The 25,658-nt window shown below is 36.5% G+C and overlaps 1 protein-coding gene across 2 annotated transcripts; it reads left to right on the forward strand.

The window, feature by feature from the left end:
* The first annotated feature begins 1,730 nt into the window (after positions 1-1,730).
* Positions 1,731-24,938, forward strand: LOC149014388 (phosphatidylinositol/phosphatidylcholine transfer protein SFH6-like). Of its 2 annotated transcripts, none has more exons than XM_089155110.1 (15): positions 1,731-1,996; positions 2,066-2,198; positions 6,718-7,012; positions 9,791-9,890; positions 11,830-12,096; positions 12,191-12,268; positions 12,378-12,479; positions 12,568-12,617; positions 12,736-12,838; positions 12,967-13,065; positions 13,158-13,268; positions 17,048-17,183; positions 22,147-22,535; positions 24,527-24,601; positions 24,737-24,938. In XM_089155110.1, the coding sequence occupies exons 2-15, from the start codon at positions 2,165-2,167 to the stop codon at positions 24,758-24,760; spliced, it is 1,863 nt and encodes a 620-aa protein (XP_089011236.1). In that variant the 5' UTR covers positions 1,731-1,996; positions 2,066-2,164; the 3' UTR covers positions 24,761-24,938. The 2 variants fall into 2 exon arrangements, with proteins under 2 accessions (XP_089011236.1, XP_089011235.1); XM_089155109.1 differs by having other exon boundaries at positions 2,088-2,198.
* Positions 24,939-25,658: the final 720 nt, after the last annotated feature.

The following is a 25,658-nucleotide window of genomic DNA, read 5'->3' on the forward strand; positions in this document are numbered from 1 at the left end:
TGTCCTATTATATTTAACTTATATATAATAATTATTCTTTTAAGAATAATCAGATGGTACATTAGCTGACTAAGATGTACTGTTTAAAAAAGAATACTACTTATATTTAATTATTTATACAACAAATGATTAATTAAAAAAGCACACTTGGTTACAGCACGATACAAAGTGTTGGCGATATATCGCCCTGTTGTTGGCGGGGGGACTTGACTCTCCCCAGTCACATGACACATATCAAAATGTCGACAATATATCACCAAAAAATCGGCAACATAATTATGAAACATGAGTTATACTCAATATAATTGTATAATGAATAGTAAACTTTAATACTTTTCTTCAATAGTCGTGTATTTGTGTTTTCTTTACATGTTTGCATTAGTTTATATGCAATTTTCAAACTTTCAATTTTGCTCCATAGCCTGGCATGTGCCAATCAGAAACTTTAGATTAAATGACGTTTTAGGCCAAAATAATGTTCACATTGTGTTTATTGACTTCAAATTAGACTACACAACAAATTTCAAACCAAAACAACCTTAAATGCCCTTTGAAATTAGATACCAAAATTTTATCGACAATCTGCTAAAAGTCGTCGACAACACTGTTCGACACTTGGAACCTTTATTACATGACAAAATGGAGCTTTTTTCTTTCCATAGAAAACCCCCAAGAAGATCTTACATGAGGGGGATGAATGAAATGATGGCCGCACTGTTGATAATGCATAATGTAATAAGCTCATGTTGTTGCAGGCTACATTGTCGGTAGCAAAAATCCTTGGAAAAAAATTTATTGTAGTCAAACTAGTATGCATTGATGAATAGGGCATCAAATCATCAATCCACTATACAGATGTTTAAATCAATGAGTGCAAGAACTCCCTTTTTCTTTCCAACGCATATTATATAGCAAAGTAAGTGACCTTGGACCCTTTTACTATTCATATGGTTAAAAATTTGTTCTTCTTGTTGGATAGGAGGGCTTAGACGATAATTTAGAAGAATTTTGGAGGAATGTAATTAGGGGAATAAATGGATAACTAAATTCACATTTGTATTTAAATCCATCTAATTATTATCTGTCCTAATGTCCTAAAAGATTATTCGAATAAATTACTTATTTAGATTTGTTTTCTTATTTTTGTAATTTTTCTACTTGTTTAGTAAATCACAACTTTTTTGCTAAATTTTTAAAATTTAAACCTAACTCTCATATCTTATATTCATACCCATTTAGAAGAATCTACTTAAAATATAACTATTCGATCACCACCGTCCGATCTAAATCCAAACCATCAATCCCTATTACGAAAAGAAAACACATGTTTAAATAGTGATTTTTTTTTTCTTCATAAAAATAAATTGTAGATGATAGAGCAGGCATCATGGATGAGATAAACCCTATAATTAGTGACCGTTGAATTAGAATCTTTTTTTCAAAGGGACGCACGTGATCCACAATCTTTTGTTTTTAGTACAGGAGTGAGAACCATTATCCATCATATGGAAATGATAGCTTCGTAGAATCTACAGTGAAGAGACGACCGTTAAGCCCAAACAGTCTAGATTCTGGCCCCATAAATGCTATACTGACAGACGGCGTATTCCACGTGTCAACGTTGCCGCAAACGTCGAACGAATAAAGTATTCAATAAAATAAAATAAAATAAAAAGGAAAAGGAAATAATTATACTTTAGCACACGGCACACACCTACAAATTTTGCAAATATATAATCTCCGTGCTCTGCCTCCAACCTTTCCTCTCTACACACTGTACAGATCGATCTCTTCCTCCCTCCTTGATCTTGACATTCTTGCTTAGTGTCGGTGTTTAGAACTTTTTCCGCGCTCGTGGTATCACCAGCTCCCCGATCAGATCGCATACGGGGAGTTGTCTGCCATTGTTGTTTCCTTGCGAGTTCCAGTTCCGTGTCGAACAATTGGAATCGAGGACAGTTTGTTCGTTTTATCTTCCAAGGGCGGGCGTTTCGAGGTAGTTTTTATGGATTTAGGATATTTTTATCTAATCTGATGCTTTTCGGAGCTTGTTAACACTTAACAGTTAGCTGAATGGATTTTTTTAGGGTTCCAGCTTCGTGCGGTGATGCTTGATTGATCAGATTATCTTTGAGATCTCCTCTTACGGTTAGAGTTGGAGGAGATGTCAGGACCACTTGATCGATTTGCGAGGCCATGTGAGTATTTCCTTTTGATCCTTCCATGTCGGAGATTGTTATTTGGTGATTGACACCTCGCCTGATTTTGTGAGAAGACGGTTCCTCTTCCACCCATCTCTATTCCAAAAAAAGACAAAGATAAGAATTTGTTTCTGTTGATTGTTGTTCGCTTTTAGAAGGTTTGATTTGGTCGAGGTTCTCGTTGGACTGCATTTTGGGAAGGATCTGTGATTAAATTATCTGATAGAAGCTTCCTGTGTATGACGAGTTGTGTTTGCTTTGCTACCTTTATAATTATATAAAACGGAATCTTTAGAATATTGGGCCGTCTTGGAATTGTTGATGGGGGACTTAGTACTAGGTACCTAATCAATTACCATGTTCACAATTCTTCACAAACCATGAAACTGAGCTGGTCGATGAACATTGTTTTTCAAACATCTTAACCATGCTTTACTAAGCCATTCTCTCCTTCATGTCGGAATAATTTAATGCAGTTACTTTTGAATAAGAGATGGCGTGGGCCTCCTGATTTGTTTCTGTCATCCATGATCTCGGTAGGCAAGGTTTAGTGTGAATATGTGATCTTTTATATGCATATTGCCCTTTAGTTGGAGCTGAAATTTATTCAAGCAGGCTTGTCCTGGGTGACGATCAACTATGTATGGCATATGGTAAGAGGTTATCCATTAAATGAGCAACTGAAAGTTAAATCAACCACTAAACTTATTGGCAGTTGGACATAAAACTGTGTAGTGGTAAAACAAAGAATGCTGTTAATGTAACATTCATGGATGTAGGGAATTAGGCAGAGGACATTGGGAATGGGTAGCTTAGTGCTGCTGCTAGGTTGGCTGTTGGCCTCCAGATCTGAGATGCACTAGCTTCATATAATGAAAAAAAAAAAAAAAAAAAAAAAAAAAAAAGAAAGAAAGAAAGAAAAGAAGAAGAAGGTAGAATTCTAGTTTGATATGTGGGGATTTTATAGGTTTGCATCAGGTTGGATAAGGTTACAATGGTTGGCGAAAAGAAGTTAAATGGGTAACTTCTGAAGTTAGATGAATGGGTGCGAGTTATGGTAGAATGCTAGTCCTAAACAGCAATATTTGGTTGATGATGAAATAGGAAAAGATGACCTCAGGTGATCCTATAAGAATTAGTGAAGGAAGACATACATTTTTATGGGCCTTGTCTCTAGTATGACCTTGGATAGAGCTGATTGGAAGGCAAACATCCATGTAGCTGATCCCACTTAGGTGGGGTTTCCCTGAGTTTTTGTCAGTATTGTTGTGCTCCTCTGTTTATCCTTGTTTTTCAAATTTGATGCAGCTCCTTAAATTCTAATCCCGTTTTTAGTGCTCTCGCCTCAGCTATTGTTATCGTACATAAACCATTATAATGGGAATAGGCTGCCATAACCTTGCTTTTATGCTTTCTGAAAACACCACCACCATTACTTTTCAAGGATCTCTGTAGCCTTCCTGTAGTGATGAAGTACTAAAACAAATCAATCTGAAATTCTGAATGCTGAGGGTTTCTCTGTACTTATTTAAAAAAAATACTGAGGGCCACTTTGCTGTGGCTTCTCAGAAACCACTGTATAAGGTGCCTCTGTACTTATTTAAAAAAAAATACTGAGGGCCACTTTGCTGTGGCTTCTCAGAAACCACTGTATAAGGTGCCTCTCTCTCTCTCCCTTCCCCCCCCCCCCAAAAAAAAAAAAAAATTTCCACTTGATGTCACTCTTCCTCACTTGCTATCCTTCTCTACACTCTTTTTGAATCCTACTCCTTCCACTCTTTATCCCTTATTGATATCTTGCTTTCTCCTCGCGTACAATTCCTACTCTCTCTATGCTCATTCTTCTTTTGTCTTTTGGGGTTCTCACTTCTATTCTTGAGTCAGAATTTGTACTCGCAATAGTTTCTCCTTCTGACTTAAAAACTGGTTTTTAAATTTTCCTTCAAAGAGAAAGAGAAAGAGAAAGGATTTCTAGGAATGCATATAAAACCTGCCTTGAAGTACGTTAGGAATTGCCAAAAATGTATTATTTTTCAGAAAGTGTGATGTAGCTAGAGTTGGGCTAGTTTTCTTGGTGTTCAGAGTCTAATTAATCAACTTGTAGGGTTCATTTGTGAGTTAAACTTTTGATGAATGGAGTTATTTTAACCTTGGAACCATTAGGAAATTCTGGGTGGTTTTTTTACCCTATTATGTTTAAGTGATTTTAAGCCTTTGTTGTAGTTGGGGGTGTGGTTTAGGCAGTGATCAAGAAAAAGAAAGGTAGCTTTAAGACATGGCAAAGGACTAACGATGTAGAGGATCTGCAAAGGTATAAGTTGGGTAAAAATGAAGCTAAGAAAAGTGTAGGAAAATCAAAGGAGAAGACATATGAAGATTTATATATAAGCTAGCTGCAAAAGGAAGGGGAGAAAAGTATTTATAAGATAGCTAAAATAAGGGATATGAAGAGTAGACATCTAGACCATTTTAGATGTGTTAAAAGTGAAGATTGTAAGGTACTGATACATGATGAGGACATTAAGTAGAGATGGGAAGTCTATTTCTCTAGCCTACTAAATGAACATGCTTTAGGTATCTATGATTTGGTTGATTACACATTTTTTATGGCACTAATGTTCAAACCTATATACGGAGAATTACACATTTTTCAATAGACGTATGGAAGAGCTTAGGAACTTATGGAGTAGCTTGGCTAACCAAGTTATTTAATAAGATTATGAGCATAAGAAAAATGCCAGATGAATGGAGGAGAAGCAATGTGGTCCTAGTTTACAAAAATAAAGAATATCTGCAAAGTTGTAATAACTATAGAGGTGTAAAATTGATGAGTCATACTATGAAATTTTGGAAGAGTAATTGAATCTAGTTTGAGACAAGAAACCATTATTACAGAGAACCAATTGGTTTTCATGCCGGAAAGATCTACAATGGAAGTTATTTACCTTACTAGTAGACTTATGGTAAGGTATAGAGAGTGTATGAAGGATCTTCACATGGTCTTGATTGACCTAGTAAAAACTTATAATAGTTGTCTTGAGAGCATTAATTTGGCAAGTATTAGAGAAAATAAATGTTTGAAGTAAATATGTGTACATAGTTAAAGATATGTATGATGGTTTAGTGATGAGTCTAAGAATGATGGGGGGACAAGGTGGTGAATTTTCGATTGCAGTGGTGTTACGTCAATGATTAGCTTTAAGTCTATATTTATTTGCACTTACAATTGATGATTTAACCAAAGACATTCATGAAGAGGTTTCTTGGTGTATGATTTATGTTGATGATATTGTTTTGAAAAATGAGATACGAGTAGGGATTAATACCAAGTTAAAATCATGGAAAGTAACTTTGGAATCAAAAGGCTTTAAACTAAGTAGAATGAAGATGAAATATCTATTGTGTAACTTTGTTTATGATTGGATGGATGATGAGGTAGTGAAACTTGATGAGAAGGAGATTCCACAAAGTGATGAGTTTGGGTACCTTGGCTTAATCATATATAAAAAAAGTGACATAGATGATGATGTTTCCCACATAATTAAAATAGGGTGAATGAAGTGTAGAGGTGTGTTCAGGGTTGCTTGCGATCACATATCCCTTTAAAGCTCAAAGAAAAATTCTATAGGACCATTGTACAACCAGCTATGCTATACGGTGTAGAGTGTTGGACTATTAAGAAGCATCATATAAATAAACTCAATGTAGAAAAAATGAGGATGCTAAGATGGACGAGTAGCAAAACTAGGAAGTATAAGATAAGGAATGAGTATACTAGAATTGGTTTGGGAGTAGTTCTGATCAATTATAAGTTATGAGAAAGTCAAATAACGTGTCACAAACCAGAGGCCTTTAAATGTCCTTGTATGATTAAGCTTTAATCTAGATTATAGGAAGTAGTAGAACCAGGGGCAGACCTAAGATAATTTAAGGGAAGTTGCAAGGAAAAATATGCATAGCTTAGGCCTCAAATAAACCTGATTGGGAAGCAAGAATCCGTGTAGCCGACCCAATTTAGTTGGGACAAAGGCTTGGCTGTTGTTGTTGTAGTAGGGCTGTTGTATATTAGTCACTAAATAGGGGTTTCCTTTTATTTTCTTGCTAGTTCTTGGTTTCCATGTTAAATTGTAACTAGAACTATCATGGTTTAGGCTTTGTTTGGGGAGTGGAGACTGTTTGATGTTTGCGAATCTTAGGAGAGGTGAGATTCTTCATTCCAAAAGTATCATATGTAAATATCTCTTAATATTTTATCAAGAATATGTGTATCTTCTGACAATGGAAGTGATATTAGTGAGGATAAATGTGATGTTGTCTTCATCCTCATTTTTTTTGGTTTATTAGGCACTTGTGCCACTTCCTGTTAGGCTATGGATTGTCTGACAACTATTTATTTTTCTGTTAAATATTGTTTACTGTATATATAATAAATGATTTTCATTATGTACCTTGACATGTATCTGAGATTGCAAGAGCTTTTCATTGTTAATTATTTCGTTTGCTGACTATGCTACAGGCTTTGAAGGGTCCTCAGGTAATGACGAAAGAAGAGAAAGGAAATCTGATTTTGAAAATTCAGAGGATGAAAGGAGGACAAGAATTGGGTCTCTGAAGAAGAAGGCTATTAACGCTTCTACCAAGTTTAGGCATTCTCTTAAGAAAAAGAGCAGAAGGAAAAGTGATAGCCGGGTTGTTTCAATTGAAGACATCCGTGATGTTAAGGAGCTACAGGCTGTTGATGCATTTCGGCAGGCATTGATTTTAGATGAATTACTACCTGCAAGACATGATGATTATCATATGATGTTAAGGTGCTTCTTCTACATCTGTGTTTCTTCTGCAGCTATAGTTATTATAGGATATACATTTTTCAGATGTTTAGTGATATCTGCCCACTCTCCATGAAAAGTACATGTTGGAACAATTTCTGCGTGTGTGTATATTTTATCTTCCTCATCTTCTGGGTACAACGATTGTTGCAAAACTAAATTAAGCCTGAGTTCTGGTTTTCCTAAATATTTATGGAAGTACTTAAATTTCTCTAATTACTGAATGTGACTGCGCACGTGCACACACACATGCACACATATATTCACCTAGGGCTTAATTTAGTGGAAATACGCTTTGGGTTAAGTCATATGTGTGTTGGGCCTTTGATCCCATGAGTTTACTTTGTAATAGGCCAATTTAATGAGCCTAAAATATGGGTAGTAACATACCAGGAGTAGCTTTATTTCCCAAACATAGATTATTATTATATTATTTTACTTTGTGTTTTAAATTGAACCTTTTTTTGCTGGTTTGAACCAGGGGTTCAATTTAGGTTGTTTTAGGATATCCCTTTTTAGCTTAGGAAATGTTTGTTTTGGAGTAGTTTTCTTTTAGGTGTTTAATGGACTGGATAAGAATTTAAGGAGCCTATTTTGGTTGTTTATTCAATTTAAGTCACCTGATAGGTTAAGGACTGGATTAGGCAAATGTTGTTGTTTTTTTATTTATTTTTTAACTTTATTTTTGTTTGTTTGTTTGTCTGTCTGTTTCTGTAGGAGCCTAGTGTTGAGTTGTCTATATAAGGCTGTAATCGGGGAATGTCCTGAACACAACTTTGATTAATGAAATTGCTTTGCTACTTGCTGCTGCTGCTGCCTCGTTCTTTATTGAAGATAAAGTTTAGGGAATGGTCTAGTCTTAGTGGGATGGCTGTGTTTATCAAGTCAGGTTTTGGCTGTGGGAGCCTTAGGAGGTTCAAATCAAAGCTCTGTTTCAGTTTGGTTGAAGCTTTTTCTCTACTTTTTGACAAGATCCAAGTGGAAAGATCAGGATCAAGACTCAATTTTCATTCAAGTTTCTACATAGAAACATAGCCAATACTTACAAAACACCCCCCCCCCCCCAAAAAAAAGAAGAAGGGGGGGGGGGCATGTTAAGTTTAACTTATCCCCATATCAATGCCTAAACATCTCCACCCAAGATAACCCAAATTAAGAAACGAGACTTATAAAACCAATATCATAACAAACCAAACAATCTTCGCCTGACCAACTCAAGTACCAACTCATCCCAAACATCTCAGTATTCATGGTCAGGATCAAGATTCAATTTTCATTCGAGTCTCTGCAGACAAACAAGTATTCTCGCTGCATCCCTCCGCCCTTTTGTCTATTCTTTCCCTCTTTAAGTCATCCCTAAATTAATGACAAATATCTCCTCCTAGGAAAGCCAAAACCAAGAAGTGAGTCTTATACAACTCAAATCATTCCAAACCAATCTTCTCCCAACTCATCCGAAACATCTCCTGCATTATTCTGGTATTCTTTGCAGACCAACCCACCCATCTCTTGGTAAGAGGGTTCGCATCCCTTGAAAGACCTCTTCCAGCTTCTGGTTCTTCGCAACCATGTCTTTGAGTTCTTCATCTTGGAGAAAGTCAATATTGCCTTGCATCATTTTACAGGGCATTTAGGAGGAATCAACTTCTGCATTTGTGCGTTTGGCCTTGAGCACGCGCACATAGAGGTATGGCATACGATCGACGAGATCATACGAGCTATGGCTGCGATCTTTGTTGAGTGAATGAATCTCCAGATTGTTTACGCTGGAATTCTGCTGTTTTCTTGCTACTGTTTTTGCTTTTTGCTGCTTCGCGTTATCGGTTTGAGCGATTGGAGGAGTCTCTACGAGCTCTTGCGGAGGAGGTGAAATGACTTTCTCCAAGAACTTACGATTATGTTTAATCGTAGAAGTAGATATTTGCTAGAGTGATGGATAATCCTCTGTTTAATCACTATTCTTAGGACAGAAACCTGCGTCTCAGATTCTGCTTATCATACAGGCTTAAGCTAACAAATTAAATTGTAAATGAGGGTCTCGGGTGTCTAATGAAATTTCAAATAGGTGGAAGAACTGAAGAGGATTTAGGTTTGAATGAATACCTGAAACGGAGGACTTGTGAAGAGCAAACAACATCAGCAGCAGTAGAAATCGTAAGTACCTTAATTCCATCTTTTGGTCTCTTCTCTCTCTGAGCCCAAAACGCAAACACCTCTTGCTCACGAGTTGGAGATTACGTTTCACCCATGAATTTTCATTTCCTAATCTTCAACTAGGATTTGGAAAATAAGGATTTAGAATTGGTAGAACCAGGGATTTGGGAATCGGGTAATGAAGGAGGGTCTCATTTTGTAAATTAATAAACTTTAACCCCTTAAAATGCAAAAATTAAAAAAGAAAAAAAGAAAAGAAAAAGAATAAGGGCAAATTCGTCATAGAAGTGATAATGTCCTTAAATTGACTTTTTCTATAGTAAAGGGGAGGCTGATGCAAAGTCTCAGTTTTTTTGGACTAAAAATGATTGACCAAACCTCAGGGGGTCCAGATGAAAATTACCCTACTTTATATTGGTATGCTGATTTTGTTGGGCTCATCAAGGCTTTGAGTTCTATAACTTTTCCTTATCGGAAACATAATTGATGTTCTGAAAATATGATTCAATGACCGAAATTTTTTATTTCTTAGTTCCAGTTATCTTGTGATATTTGATTTGTTTGCCTTTTAATTGTGGTCATCAGATTAACATGCTTTGCTTGCAGATTTCTGAAGGCAAGGAAGTTTGATATAGAGAAAGCAAAACACATGTGGGCTGAAATGATTCAATGGAGGAAGGAGTTTGGTACTGATACCATTCTAGAGGTAGTTTTGATCTATATATTTTCTTTGTTTGATGATGAATAATTAACAACAAATTACCTAATGTGTTGAGAACTTGAAATAACACCAAAGAAGGTGCAGGTTTTGGGGATCTAATTACTTGTCCTAGGATTTAGAGAATTTGAGCTTGAGCAGGTCTACTGACACAAATTTCATATTATAAGTAGAAGATCAGGTGAATCAGGTCATATTAATTTAAGTTTCAACGTATCTTTGCTTCCTTCCGTCCAAGTTTCTTAGTCTTTCAATGCCAAAATTAGGTACTAGTAAGAAATGGGGACATTAAGAACATATGGGAACATTATTTTTGCAGCGTTCTAGATGAACACTTTTCGATAATGGTGTTTCAGAGAAACATACAGAATGTCTGATGAATGGATCATGGTCTTGGTTTACAAAACAACAACAATAATAGCTAATCAAGAGAGTTGTGGAAATTGATGGGAACTGTAAGAATCGTGGATGGCCAAGGTAGTGAAATCCCAATTATGGTTGGATTCTGTTAGATATTCAAGATGAAATTCCTCGGTATATGTTTTTCTGGCGATGATATTGTTTTGATTCATGAGCCAAAAACATCAATAGATGCCATGGTAGGAGTTAGGTGGTGAAATTCGATGATGGGGGGAATCCACGACGTGATTATTTGAAGTATCTTTAGGCTCATTCGTAAATAAAGATGGGATATATAGAGGGCTCTGTTTTACAAGAATTAAAATATGTGATGATGTTTAGTATACATGTGTGTGTGTGTGACCTGAATTCTTGTAGGCAGATTTGAAGATCGATCTGCATAACTGCATTGACATATTCTGGTGGGACCTGAACATAGTTGTCAAGGTGCCAAGATGTCTGAGGGGGCGAAACAGGTGAAACCAAACAAGGCGCCTATGCGATGCCTTGAGAAACTATGGACTTGAATGACGCATTTTCTGAGATCTATGATGGAAACTCTATATATGTACCTACATTCTCCTATAGAGTCATCGTGAGATTTGGGGATTTTCGCCTTAGGGTTTTGGGTGAGAGTTTTGTAATGCGGTTGTGGGAGTTCTGTAATCTTCTTCTATATATAGTGAAAGTTATTCTTCACCCATGGATGTAGCTTAGCACATTGCGTTGGTGAGTGATCCACATTAAATCTCTGGTGTTGTTTCAATTCGTTTTTGTTTCTGTTTGTAATTTATAAGACAGTCGGCTGACCAACTATGGTGTACATTGTAGGATGTGAGAGAGGAGAGAGTCCTCATACATGATAGAGTAAGGAATGATCATATTAGAACTGGTTGTGAGTAGTCTCTATACATGATAGCTATGAGAAAGTAGTTTGAGGTGGTATGGCCACATGCTACAGAGGCTTTAGGACGCTTTAGCATGAATTATAAAGGAGTGATTTAGTTCAGATTGAAGGATTTAACAGATGCAGGGGTAGATCTAAAATGATCTGAGAATAGTGGGTCTGATTGCAAGGTCATGATCCATGTGGTAAATCCAATTAGTTGGGTTAAGTCTGAGTTGTCTTAAAGGCTGCAAAACCACCCCCTGAATCGTGCACGGTGGTAAAATACAGAAAGAAAAACCTACTAATAACAGCTACATCAAAGAGCCTCTGATGACTAGTTTCCAACAACTTCTTCACCTAGCAGTAAAACATTATCAATATCGATTAAAATTGAACACAGCCAATTAAAGCAAAAAGGTAAACAACATTATTATACCAAACAAAATAGAACACTGCCAATTAAATCAAACAACACATCAGTAAACAGAAATATGCATCCACAGAAGTTGTTAAGGACGTCTAGCCACAATGAAGTAACACAGCATGTGTTTTTCTTGAATTCTGTTGTACGTGAAGTCCAGATTGTGGTTCCTTCTTGTTTCCAGGTTTATCAACATATTTACCGTGTTGCTTCATCAGGATTTTGAATTCAAAGAGTTAAATGAAGTTCTACAGTACTATCCTCATGGTTATCATGGTGTGGATAAAGAAGGAAGACCTGTTTACATTGAAAGACTCGGAAAGGTTGATCCAACCAAACTGATGCAAGTGACAACAATGGATAGGTATATCAGATACCATGTGCAGGAGTTCGAGAGGAGTTTTGCGGTCAAGTTTCCAGCATGCTCAATTGCTGCGAAAAGACACATCGATTCAAGTACTACAATTTTGGACGTCCAAGGAGTGGTAGGTCTACTCTCGTCTTCGCTTAGTTTTCTGGCATGGCTTTGATTACAGGGTATAATCATGATTGTACGTGTTCTGTTTATCTGCTTTTCAGAGTTTGAAAAACTTCAGCAAGGTTGCACGGGAGCTCATTGTGCGGCTACAGAAGATTGATGGTGACAATTACCCTGAGGTAAGTAGTTAGTAGACCCTTAAAATGATGCACTAGCTCCTCAGCATTTGAAACATTAATAGACCACTGCATCTGTAATATCTTGTGACATGGGAATACATTTGTGCAGACACTCTGCCGTATGTTTATCATCAATGCTGGTCCTGGCTTTAGGCTTATATGGAACACTGTGAAGACTTTCCTTGACCCCAAGACATCTTCTAAGATTCATGTACGCTCTAATCCCTTCTATTTTTCTGAACTTTTTTATTTTCTAATTTACTATTTGTGACATCAAATGTATTTTGGAATATCCATAGGTTATTGGAAACAAGTACCAGGCCAAGTTGCTTGAAATAATTGATGCCAGGTATTATTTTTAATCATTTAACTGAAATTCTGGTTTATGATAATGACATGCTACCTGTTTCACGTTTTATTTAAGCTATCCATCTCTAAACTTCTCATACTTGTTGTGATGTCTCCAGTGAGCTGCCAGATTTCCTGGGAGGTGCATGTACTACCTGTATGGATCAAGGGGGTTGTTTAAGGTCTGATAAGGGGCCATGGAAAGACCCAAATATATTGAAGGTTCTGTATTCTCTGTGGGATATCTCGCTTCTTTTATTGTTGAAACTTGAAAAAGTTGTTGTTGTGATAATCTTTTTACTAGTTATTGGTAAGTGGCTATTATTAACTGCTTTTGCATTATAACACAGATGGTTCTTAATGGTGAAGCACGGTGTTCTAGACAAATTGTTAAAGTTTGCAACAGTGAAGGAAAGATAATTGCTTATGCTAAGCCACCGTACCCAATGGTAAGGAAGAATTTTTCAACCATCTCACTCTTCGAATTATGGAGGAGAAGCTTTATTCTCTGATTCTTCCATCTGTTGGCTTCTTGGAGCAGATAAAAGGTGGTGACACATCCACTGCCGAGTCAGGCTCTGAAGCTGAAGATATTACTTCCCCTAAAGCAATGAATTACTCACATCTTCGTTTGACTCCTGTTCGTGAAGAAGTAGGTGCTATTTTCTCTGTGGATGGATATCAGTTACTTTAGTTCTTTGTTTTTTTGTAAATGAATGATGCTGGATAGATTTAAAATGTTGAGGTATGACATGCAGGTTGTTAGACGAGGATATAAGTTCTGATTTTTTTTAGTTAATATTAGGGTTTGAAGTCGTTAAGATTCAAGGTAAACCTGGTGAAAGAATTCTACTGAATGTAGGCTACCTGAGAAGCAGGATATGGAATGGAGAAACCAAATAACCTTTCTCTAAATGTGGTTCAAATGATATAAACTTGACAGACATGAACCTGGTAGGTTTTTATGTATTTCGAGGTGAATGAAGCCTCTTTCATTTCTTCGGCTTGCTGATGGAGGCATATGGCATCCAGGACAGGAAATCTCGGAAGAATCAGATCTTTAAAACAACTGTGGATTATTTGATGCCAGTTAAGACTTAAACCAAAGAGTGGTCGCAGAGCCAAGAATACATTAAGTTCTTAGAATATGGCGGAGGCCCAGTTAGGAGAAGTGAATGGTTGAATGTAAAGTGAAAGAGACCAGACAATCACATTCTCTCTAAGAGTAAAACTCAAACTTCAATTAAATTCACCATCCCAATGTTGGGTAATACATGCAAGTATTTAGAGGGAAAAATATATTCAACCTAAAAGACTTGAATAGACAATGTATAAAATAACTAGTTCCAACCTTGTTGCACCAAAAATTTACTACTACTTTTTGGGTTTGGGTCTCCAAAGCATATTGTGCTGGTCCAACTTGTGAAGTGATGCTGCATCACCTGAAATAGCTTGATCACAGCTGGGAAAGATATAAAAAAGAGCCTGAAACTCTTTTGTTTCAGTAAAGTAATATTCAAATCTACTACTTTTATGTCCATCATTAGGTACATTCATGCTGTTTAAAGTCATTGTTGCAATTAGGGGTACAGAGTCCAATTCAATGGTCCTATTTGATTGGCAAACCATCAGTTTTCGTTGCATTGCACTAGTTGTTGATGTTAAAATTGTGACCATTTTGTACCTGTCATGATCTTATCATATTGATTTTCACACTGATCCAATACCTTGACATGTTAGTTCAACGATCCGGAATTTTTTTGATAGATTTAATTCATGACACAATTTGTTGGTATTTCAGTTGTGACCATTTTGTACAGTCACAATCTATCATTATCTTGAATTTCAGTCTGATTCAATATCTCCACAAAATTGTTAGGGAGATTCAATTATTGACCATGGAAGAAATCAGAGGAAGAGCCTGCACATCATGGCCAATACTGTTGAGAGATTCAACGTCTAAAAATTATTTAAGAGATCCAATAGTACTGGTCAACCGTTGGTCTGAATCACTTTTTTCCTTGGAATTATTTTTGTTGATAAAGTCAACGCACACTTTTAGCATAACTTTTGCTGGAAGTGCCATGTGGCATGGCATTCCACTGTTGGATAGATATGATATTACTAGGATTAGCCATTGACATATCAATCAAATTTCTCCAATGTATTGGCATGCACCTCCAAATACTTACATATACTGCCATGCTAGCCTCTTGGTGGTCTTGAATTTTCAAAACATAATTTTGTTTCTTGGTCAGCTGCTCTATTTAGTTGAAAGTTGACATGTGGGAAGTATAAGAAGGCCTTGCTTGGTAGACAAACTAGAAAATAAGAGCTTTTATTAATTTTAGGGTATGTATCACTTACCTCCCCTCCTAGTTGACCAAATGATAGTTAGATCCCTCTTAGTTGAATAATATCACTTACCTCTTACCTGGTGAAAGTATCATATTCCTCCCTTCTGATAACTTTTTCCATTAAATTATATTTTTACTGTTAAATATTTTATTAAAACACCTATTTACCCTTAATATTTTGGTGTAAAGCCCAAACTTATCCCAATTATCGTAGTTGCTAAAATCCTAAATCATCATAAACTAATTTTATTGTTAAAATCCCAAAGTATCCCTATGATGCTTTGTACATCTAGACATGTTCATTTCATAAAAAATTGAAAAAAATAAGAAAACAATAATGCCTCATCTTCTTCTACCTTTATCTTCCTTTCTACACTACCTCTGAGCTTTCTCTTTAGTTCCTTAATCATAATACCTGGCCTGCAATAACTTAAGTCAAAGAAAAGAAGAAAAGAAAGTCACACGTTTTAAAAATTTGATAAATTAAGGCAACAGAAACAAAACCCAATTTTCTAAGCTAACGAAAACAACCATAGAAACAAAAACATCCCTTTGATATCTAACACAACTCATCTACAGAAAATGAAAATGGAAGATATGAAATACTAGCATAACGATCCAAAGCCAGTTGTCCGAATCCATCCGATTATTGGAAATCAACGAAGACAAATTTGAAACCAAAGAAGGCAAGTCATATCAACGAGCGGAAGATCAAACAGTGCTAAAATGCACAGAGGAAGTAAAGCTTGTTGTGACGAGTTGACAAGCAAGACGGACTCTACAGCGAGTAGGAAGCAAAGATCTAGTGACGGAGGAGAAATTGTTCTTGATGAATGATTATTGGCACCATTGACTCATTGCTGGTTTAGATTCTGTGGGGAAGATGAAGAAGCATTTCCAGATTGCCAGAAGGGCATTCGACATAGACCCCAAACCTTGCCGTCAGAATGAGATCTTTTTTCAACAATTGCCATCTTTTACACCGGAGCTGGAAGCCTGGAATCACCCGCCTATTAAGCCTGTAATGCGAATCTCACTCCCAATGCCTCCCCCTCCCCCCTCCCCCTCCCAAGCAACTGGCTATGGTAACAGCTCATCCTTTGTGAGTCTCTCTCTTTACTTGATGTTTATTTTCCTTTAACTTCTAATATCAGCTTTCTCTCCCTCTACCTTCATGTCTCCTCCACCTTTAGCTAGTAGCTACAATTTGGATTGGGAAATGGCAGTGGCAGCTTTACTCTGTTGTGCAATCGAGGAAGGAACAATACTGAAGACTGGAAAAGAGTAAGAAGCCAGCTGGGGAATTCATCGTATTTGAGGAGATTCACATCTGTGGATATGGTTCCATTTTCCAATTCAAAGTGCAAGGTTCATCTCTCTTTAGTAGTTATACTCAGGGGTGGTGTAGAAAGGAAGACACAGGTTGAAGAAGCTGAGTCAAGCTGTTTTTCATTTTTTATGAGACGAAGATGTCTAGCTCTATGAAGGATCATAGGGATACTTAGGGGTTTTAACAATAAATTTAATTCAGGATGATTTAGGATTTTAGCTACTGGGATAATTGGTTGGTTAATTTGGGGATTTACACCAAAATATTAAGGGTTAATGGGTTTTTTTTTTATATTTAACAGTGAAAGTATAATTTAACAGAAAATGTTAACAGAAGGAAGGAGTTCGACACTTTTACCAAGTAACAATAATAGGAGAGGTAAGTGATATTATCTAACTAAGAGGGGATCTAAGTGTCATTTGGACAACTAAGAGGGAGGTAAGTGTTATTTTCCCTTAATTTTATTTTAATACGTTTTTATGTTTTCTTTTGGTTAATGTATTCAGAATCACTACAAAAGTCATTTTGACCAAGTGCCTGATATGCTCATGTGACTGTTGTGCTGTTTTCTCAACTTTTGTCCTGCATCCCCCCCCCCCGGCGTAAAATAGAATCCTTACTTTCCCCCTGAAGTGTGTAAGTATTTTGCACTTGTAAAAATGTCTGCATTGTGACCGATTAGAAATTCGTAGTTTTACAGATAAGTTACTGACAATGCTTAAATATGTTATGGTCAAACTACAGGCTAAAGTGGCTGGGAAGGCAACATTTGCTGGTAGCAGCTATTCAGATTATGACGAATATGTTCCAATGGTTGACAAAGCTGTTGATGCTGGATGGAAGAAACAAGTGGCCCTTCAGAGGGCCCATTCTTCGAAAGGTTAGCAACATCATTTTGGCTTGTATAAGTTTGATTTCTCTGATGAGTTGAGATTTAATGTCATTCATCAATATGATGGTTAAGCGCTTCCTAACTTGAAAACTAAATAGAAACTTCTCCAGAACTAAAGAGAGGGAGGGGGGGGGGGGCTAAATGTTGCAAGGTTTTTTGAATTGTCTACACCGTGAGGTGATTCTCTCTTACCATTGGCAAACTTGGAAGGTGCTGCTAGGGAAGGGAGGGGGCACGTTATTAGACAGTCATCTTCTAACATCATTTGTCGAGTTTCAGCTTGAAACCAGCACAAGAAGGGACCAAAAGGAGAGTTTCTAAGGTAGGTACCCTAGAAAATTAATTTTCCCCCCAAGTTTCTCTGGTTTTCTGCTAAATTGTAGAGCATGAGGTGAAACTGGATCACTGGGTCAGGTGGGGTTTATGAACCATGTTTGCTATGTGGCAAGTTGTGATGCATCAGAAGATTCAGAAATCTTAGCTCTGTTATTCATCAATATAAATGGATAGGCAAATGACTGACCACTTTAGCCTGCCATATGTTGATGAATAAGTTATCCACTAGATATATTATATACTTCAAAAATATCCATATCCAAATTTACTCTTAGTGGTTGACAAAAATATTTATGGAAAAAATAAATAGTGGCAGCCAAATGTGCAGCATGTGCTTATTTAATTAGATGTGTAGATTACAATGGAGTCAGCTCTGTAAGGAAATACGATGCAGGTTTGAGACCAGATTGGCCAATTTCAATCAACTTAAGGTTGATAATATGGGTGTTGGGTCTTTGTTCAGTGAGTTTGTGTGCTCATGGGCCCTTTAAGTTATAATCTAGGCCAAGCATGGAAACAGGGTTCTATTTTGTTTAAAATAAGTTAGGTCTATCAAGAGTAATATGCCTTGATTAAATAGATCTTACAGGCCCTGGTGCACCGTCATTAAATAATATTTATTAAGGGCCTGATACACACAAGTAAGTAGTCCATATTAGGTTAGTAGGCTGGTAATAAGTCCTATTTTAGACTACAACTAATAGAGTGTTGCTGCGTAAGGTCAAGGTGTTAGTTGAGCTTCTCATCAATGGTAAGGGACCTCCATGTGATCAAGCAAGCAACCTAGGGATTTTTACTTGAAAGATTCTTCTTCGACAGTGGTTGCAGCCTGTCTTCACTACTTCATCATCATCTCTGCAAATACCAAACTTAGGTTACTGGTAAGTAACAAGTCAGCAACTTATCCCATTCTCTTCCATACCTTAACTTATCCCTCTAACTCTACTAACACCTGATCCCAGTTGCAGCCTCACCCTTTCCAAACCCTAATTCCTTGGTGGCCTAATCTCCGAAACTTAACCTTTAAACCCTAACCCTAGATCCTTAGAATCCTAATTCTCAAACAGTATTCCTAAACCCTAGACCTTAAAGACCCTATTTCCATAACTGCTTGGTTTCCCCTATAGAACCCTATCATCCTATTCTATAACCCTAAACAAATCCTTGTCATCCCCACCCGAGACTTCTAAAAACCCCAAAACAGAGGCCCGCCGTCAATGTTATTAAAGCGGCAAAGCGACCAAAGCTATTGGGGCTCTGTCTTGGTGATTAGGCGACTAAGCGGCATTTAAGCGGCAATAAAGCGACCGAAGTGGTTTAGTCAATATTTTTAATATAATTACTTTTAAACTACTTTTTAATACAAATACTTTTTATAATAAACTAAAATACTAAACAAACATTCAACAATCACATTCATAAAAAAAAAAAATAAAAAAAAAAATTCAAGAATCACAATTATCGAAAATTATCAAAAAAAGATTAAAAATATAACTTCATCTCATCAAGCATCATAAGATTCATAACAATAATTATGTAGTATGTACTATATCAGTAATCAATGTGAAAAATGAAAATGAAAGTAGTAATTTTACATTCTTACTTACCTCTATGATAGTGTGACACCAAATAAGTGTCTTGTACTCTTGTGCATAGATAAGTAATAATAATTGATGTATCCATTTTTTCCTTTTTTTAACCAAACAGTGCCGACATGATAAATTAATAGATCTCATTATTCTGATTTCCAAGTCATTGTTTATTTAATGATTCATTGATTATCAATGTTGAATATGGCTCATGCTTCACATTCTGTTGCCGACAGGCACTTTGGGCCTCGGAGTTCATTTGCAAATTGGGCCTCGATTCCGAAATGGTTCACATGTTTAAATTTATATACGGCATTGTAGAATAAATTATGATTAAAAAAATAATAAATAATAATATGCACAAATTACAAAATGTTAAAAAGCGGTTACTTTAGCATCTAGGCAGCAATATGGCGCAAAAGGCGGCAAGAAATCAGCCCGTTAGTTAAGCGGCAACTATTTAAGCGGTTCAAAAATCCGCTTTGCTGCCTAGTCAGCCACGGCCGCTTAGGCGCGCCTAGGCGGATGCTTTGATAACCATGCCCGCCGTAGTTCCAGATTCAAGAAGTTCTGGTCCGAAATCCCTATACCAACAAGTCAAAACACAGCTAATATTCCAAAATCCCTATACCAACAAGTCAAAACACAGCTAATATTACTGGGAAATCAGTTATGTATTATAAATCAGTGTTGAAGGCTCAATTTCAAAGTCAGAATTCTGTTTTAGCCCTAAACAACAACTTAATTCAGTCAACCCTTGTTTATTCACTGCTGGTCATTTAAAGATTTTGGAAGAACTGTCCCTCATTCAATTGAGGCTGCTTCAAAACATATTTAAATTTAGGTTACAGTTGAAAAGGTTTGTAAAATATTGTTCCCATACAAAAGAGTATTACCAAAAAAAGAAATGGTGTTGTTGAAAAGAATGATTTCTGGCTAATGATGCTTCCATTCCTTGGTTACATTCACAAGAGAAATTCCTGTTCTTCTATGGTCACAATAAGGGGGACACTGGAAGGAGATGACGATTGGCACTTGAGGAAGATGAATATTTCAGCTTCACTGGTCAAAGTTGAATGTGGGTTTCCTTGGTAGAACAATAATTATATGCTGTAGATTATATGATACAATTTGCTCATGGAGACAGTTGGTAGATAACTTTTTCCATTTTTACGAATCTTGGATCTGATTGAACCAAGATTGGATGGCTTACTATATTGCATGGTTATCAAAGCGGCCACCTAGGCGGCAAAGCGGTTTTTGGACTGCTTAAATTGTTGCCGCTTAACTAACGGGCTGATTTCTCGCCGCTTTGCCGCCATTTGCGCCATATTGCTGCCTAGATGCTAAAGTAACTGCTTTTTTACATTTTGTAATTTGTGTATATTATTATTATTATTATTATTATTATTATTATTATTATTATTATTATTATTATTATTATTATTATTATTATTATTATTATTATTATTATTATTATTATTATTATTATTATTATTATTATTATGATTATGATTATGATTATTATTATTATTATTATTATTATTATTATTATTATTATTATTATTTAATTATAATTTATTCTACAATGCCGTATATAAATTTAAACATGTGAGCCATTTCGGAATCGAGGCCCAATTTGCAAATGAACTCCGAGGCCCAAAGTGTCTGTCGGCAACAGAATGTGAAGCATGAGCCATATTCAACATTGATAATCTATGAATCATTAAATAAACAATGACTTGAAAATCAGAATAATAAGATCTATTAATTTATCATGTCGGCATTGTTTGGTTAAAAAAAGGGAAAAATGGATACATCAATTATGATTACTGATCTATGCACAAGAGTACAAGACACTTATTTGGTGTCACACTATCATAGAGGTAAGTAAGAATGTAAAATTACTACTTTCATTTTCATTTTTCACAATGATTACTGATATAGTACATACTACATAATTATTGTTATGAATCTTATGATGCTTGATGAGATGAAGTTATATTTTTAATCTTTTTTTGATAATTGTGATTCTTGAATGTTTGTATTTTTTTTAATTTTTATGAATGTGATTGTTGAATGTTTGTTTAATACTTTAGTTTATTATAAAAAGTATTTGTATTAAAAAGTAGTTTAAAAGTAATTATATTAAAAATATTGACTAAACTGCTTTGGTCGCTTTATTGCCGCCTAAACGCCGTTTAGTCACCAAGATGGAGCCCCAATCGCTTTGGTCGCTTTGCCGCTTTAATAACCTTGCTATATTGGTTATTAAATGGCTTTACTTGGACGATTAATTATCATAAATTTTCTTTTGGGAGTTTATATGAATGGCTTTGGTCTTATATCTTGTATGACCTTAAACGAAGTCGATTGAAAGGTGCATCCATGTAGCCGACCTCATCTCAGTGATGCCAAATTTGTACACAACAATGTGTTACAACAAGTCACTTTGTAAGAAAGACTCCCTTTTCCTTACTTTCCTCCTTTCCAGATTTCAAAAGTCAAATCTGCTTAAATAGGGAGCCGCTGTATGGCCAACAATCTATTGCTATGATTCAGGGTAGTAACTGTTATTGCATTATCCTAGAAATACTTGTGCAATAAACATTGCAAACAAGTACATAGCGATGTTTGTATCAGAATACCAATAGTGAATGGCCTAGCTTGCTACCACAAGAATATAAGCTTCTGATCTTTGAAGTTAAGATTGGTTGGTCTGACTCTTTCTCTTTTCTTTTCTTTTTTGGGTTCCTAATTGCTTAGCCTTAGCCCAATCCATGCCACCTCTCAAGTAGATGCTGAAAAATTCGAATGAAGTAGTCTCTGGTTTTTTGCCCTAGTCATACATTTAAATGTGGAAGTCCTTGGTTGAATGTGTTTCTGTAGTTTAACTGTTTTTCTTTTTTCAGTTAATTGTTCGATTGCTAATTTCTTTTGTCTGATTTAAGGTTTAATATTATTATTTTGCAACATCCACTGAAAATATCTAATGCAGGACCATTCGTTGAAAATATCTAATGCAGGGGCTCCTCCTTTGACTGACACAAAGAAGACTCCAGAAGGAATTTCTGGACGTATATTTTCCATACTTATGGCCTTTCTCATGACACTCTTTGCTTTCTTTCGTTCTGTACCTAGTCATAAGACCAAGAAGCTTCCAGAAGTATCTCATCACAATGACAATGTTCCTGCTGTTGCACTCGCTCCACTGCCCGATAAACCTTCACCAGATCCAGGATTTGCTGAAGCAGACCTCCTCTCATCTGTACTGAAAAGGCTTTGTGAACTGGAGGAGAAGGTTGACACACTTCAATCAAAGCCATCTGAGATGCCATATGAGAAAGAGGAGTTATTGAATGCTGCTGTTTGCCGTGTGGATGCACTAGAAGCAGAGCTAATTGCTACTAAGAAGGTAAGATATCCCATTTAATTGTTGTGAAAAAGATTCCATCAATGGGCTTTTCAATCTTTATTTATATAATATAGTAATCTATGGAATGATCAGGTAGGTTTATAATTTTAATTTTGACTAATGGTAAATAGTGTCACCAATTTTGACCACTGTATCCCAAGGGGGTGACGTTAGTTCGTAGAGATCAAGATCGCACACCCAAGAGGTCATGACTTGGAAGTTCCTTGGGGGCCTACCTCTCCCCAAAAAGCACCCGCACTGAAACTGCAACACTGCAATGGGTTCCGGAATTGTATGTGCTGGAATCCACCTGCTGTTGTTTATTTGCAGCATTTCTACACTTAGACCCGAGAATCCCAGATATGGGCCACATGGGAACAAAAAGTGATCAGATGTCATTGCTAATTTATGCATTTTTATTTATTTAGATAAGAAATGCTGCTTCACCATCGATCGATTGCAAGTCCCAACTTTATTTATGGATGAATTCTTGCCCTGAACTATTAGATGGAAAATTTCCATTCTTGATGCTGGAATAGCACACCAATAAGAGACTGCACCCAAAGCTCAAGTCTCTTGCTCTTAGCAGGTTCTTGGGATGGCCAGACGATGCAACCTTTTTTCCAGAGGGGAGGCTTAAGCTCTCTCCTAAGTTTCTTATGAGAAAGTTTTATGATTTACCAATGGACATATTTTTCTCCCATTATGGGAAGGTAATGCATTAATCTTCCTACTTCCCGCCTCTACATCTCCACCTCAACTATCATCTCTGTTAACTTCTCCAGGGCCCATTCGTACTAGTTTGTTGGTCTGCGAGGGTCTATCTATTCATCTGTCTCTCACTGATGACAGGAGTGTTGGACATTCTCCTATCCCCCAGTAGTCCTTTACGTTCAACACATTGAATGTGTATAAGCACTTCATGTAATGTGGTCTCCATTTGAATGGTGGCAGAAGACCAACTGAGATAGATGTCTTTATTACTTAAAGCTTTTTTATTCCTTTATTTCTATTAGAATAGCTATAAGGTGAAGCTTCTGGTTATTGGATATTTACTTCATCCTCTAGTTAGAAATTATGTTTGTTTTGTCTGCTTCCATTTTTAAACCATCAAGCACAAGTTTTGAAGATCATAGTGACGGCCTACTTCTTTGAGTTGTGATCCTATTTATGCTTAGGTGACTGTCATGGTTAATCTTATTCTTTAAGTGTTTGTATATCTAGTTAATGTCACTTGGGTCTCCAACAAGTTAAATTTTCTTGGAACGTTAGTTTGATCATTCCGTCCTCAACTGCTGAGCCTTATGGGTTGGATTGCTCAGAGGACCAGAGTTACCTTTAGCGTCAACTAATTTACCCCTACGAGATGTCATGGTTAATTGTGTTTTAGTGGTTTGTGTATTTAGTTGATGTTTCTTGGGTCTCCAAACAGTTAAAACTCTCGATGAGCGAGTCATTTGTTATAGGATTATTACAGGATATGGTTCTTTGGAAGCAAGAGTGATAAGAATTTATGCAATTGGACTAGACAAGTTGCCCTGTCATCTCATTGAACTCAAGATTGAAACAGTCCAATATGGTTTAAGAACATCAGAGTACCTTTCCCCCCCCCCCCCCTCTTTTTTGTTTTTGTTCTGGGTATTTGGTGGGTGGCGTTTTGGTTCTCTCTCTCTCTTTTGTGTGTGTGTGTGGGGTGGGGGAAGGAGGCTTGGATTGTGTTGGATGTTGAGGTAAAGATGGCAGGAGATATCTGGCATTCATTAGAAGAATCTGGTTGAATGCGTTGGAGTTCTCGAGTTATTTGTTGATTTAAGTGCTTCTGTATCTGTCCTTGCACATAGTGCTTTTTATATTTTAGATGACCTATTGATGCCTTTCATTATTGTGGTGTGTGTTGGGGTTGTGAAGAGGCTTTAATTAATACCCAATTTTCGTCGACTTTGGTTTGTATGACTCGTGTATCTTGCATGGATTCCATTCTTTTCTGGCAGGCTCTGCATGAAGCTTTAATGAAGCAAGAAGAATTGCTCGCGTACATAGACAGCCAAGAAGAAGCAAAACTCCAGGTAAGTTTCCACGAAATCTCTTATTTTATGCATATAATAATATTGCCAGAATTGGGATTTATCAGGGCAAGTGACTTCCTACGCTTTTCTATGAATTGCTGATAATGCTATCCACTTTTCATCTATGTTTAACAGAAAAAGAAATTTTGCATGTGGTGAAGAAAACTGAAGAATTTTCTGGCGGTTCGTCTGTTCGGTTGTCGTTTGTAGAGGTGCAAATAGGTCTTCAGAAAAGGGTTTACTGACCCAAACAATGTGGATTTCTATATAACCGAGGATTTACAGAAACTGCTGGAATAAAAGAAAACTTCTTCAGACGCTGATATATTTGTTTGTTTATCTGCGATCATATTTTTCTTTTCGGGTTCAACCAGATGATATTTTTTGCATTTGAATTTTGGTACCGTGATAGTGAAATGTGAAAGGACTCCAATTTGTTTTATTGGGCTCAAAATATTGTAAACTATAGTTTTTTTCAGAAAGGACTATTAACGTAGAGAGATGAAGTTGAGAAGCACAATGAAGTTCACAAAATGGATTGGAGTAGCACGAAATTTACAGAACAGGAATTTTTTTTTTGGGGGGGGTGTAGAACAGGAAATAAGATTGGGAGAGAGGAGAAAGTGCAGTCAGATTCCTATAATTATTCTGTTGTTTTGAACGAATGTTTTCTTGTTACAGTTTACCTTCCTGATTAGCTTTTCCTTGTTTTTACAAGATTCCTTGAAGTTCTCGGTGTGCAACCAAAATTTCCAGTGATATACTGGATGGGGTTGATCATGAGGTATCCAGTTTCTGGTTGTTCAGGAACAGTTGATTTTTTATTAGAACAAGAAAGTTACAGTTGATTATATGGTTTTGAGACCGGTTCGTTGTGTTCCAGATTTGAATGGTCTATTCTAGCTGTGTGTTCCGATACGATTGGGCTCTGGTCAACCATCATCTAGTTCAGAGTCTTCAGACCTAATCTGAAGATCGGTGATACAGGTAGAGCAACATCCCTAGCTGTTTGAGCCAACTCACTTACTAGTGGGATAAGTTGTTAACATAAATATCT

Source organism: Hakea prostrata, chromosome 5 (assembly GCF_041222555.1).
Source record: "Hakea prostrata isolate BN-2017 chromosome 5, UWA_Hpros_2, whole genome shotgun sequence".
Classification (NCBI taxonomy): domain Eukaryota; kingdom Viridiplantae; phylum Streptophyta; class Magnoliopsida; order Proteales; family Proteaceae; genus Hakea; species Hakea prostrata.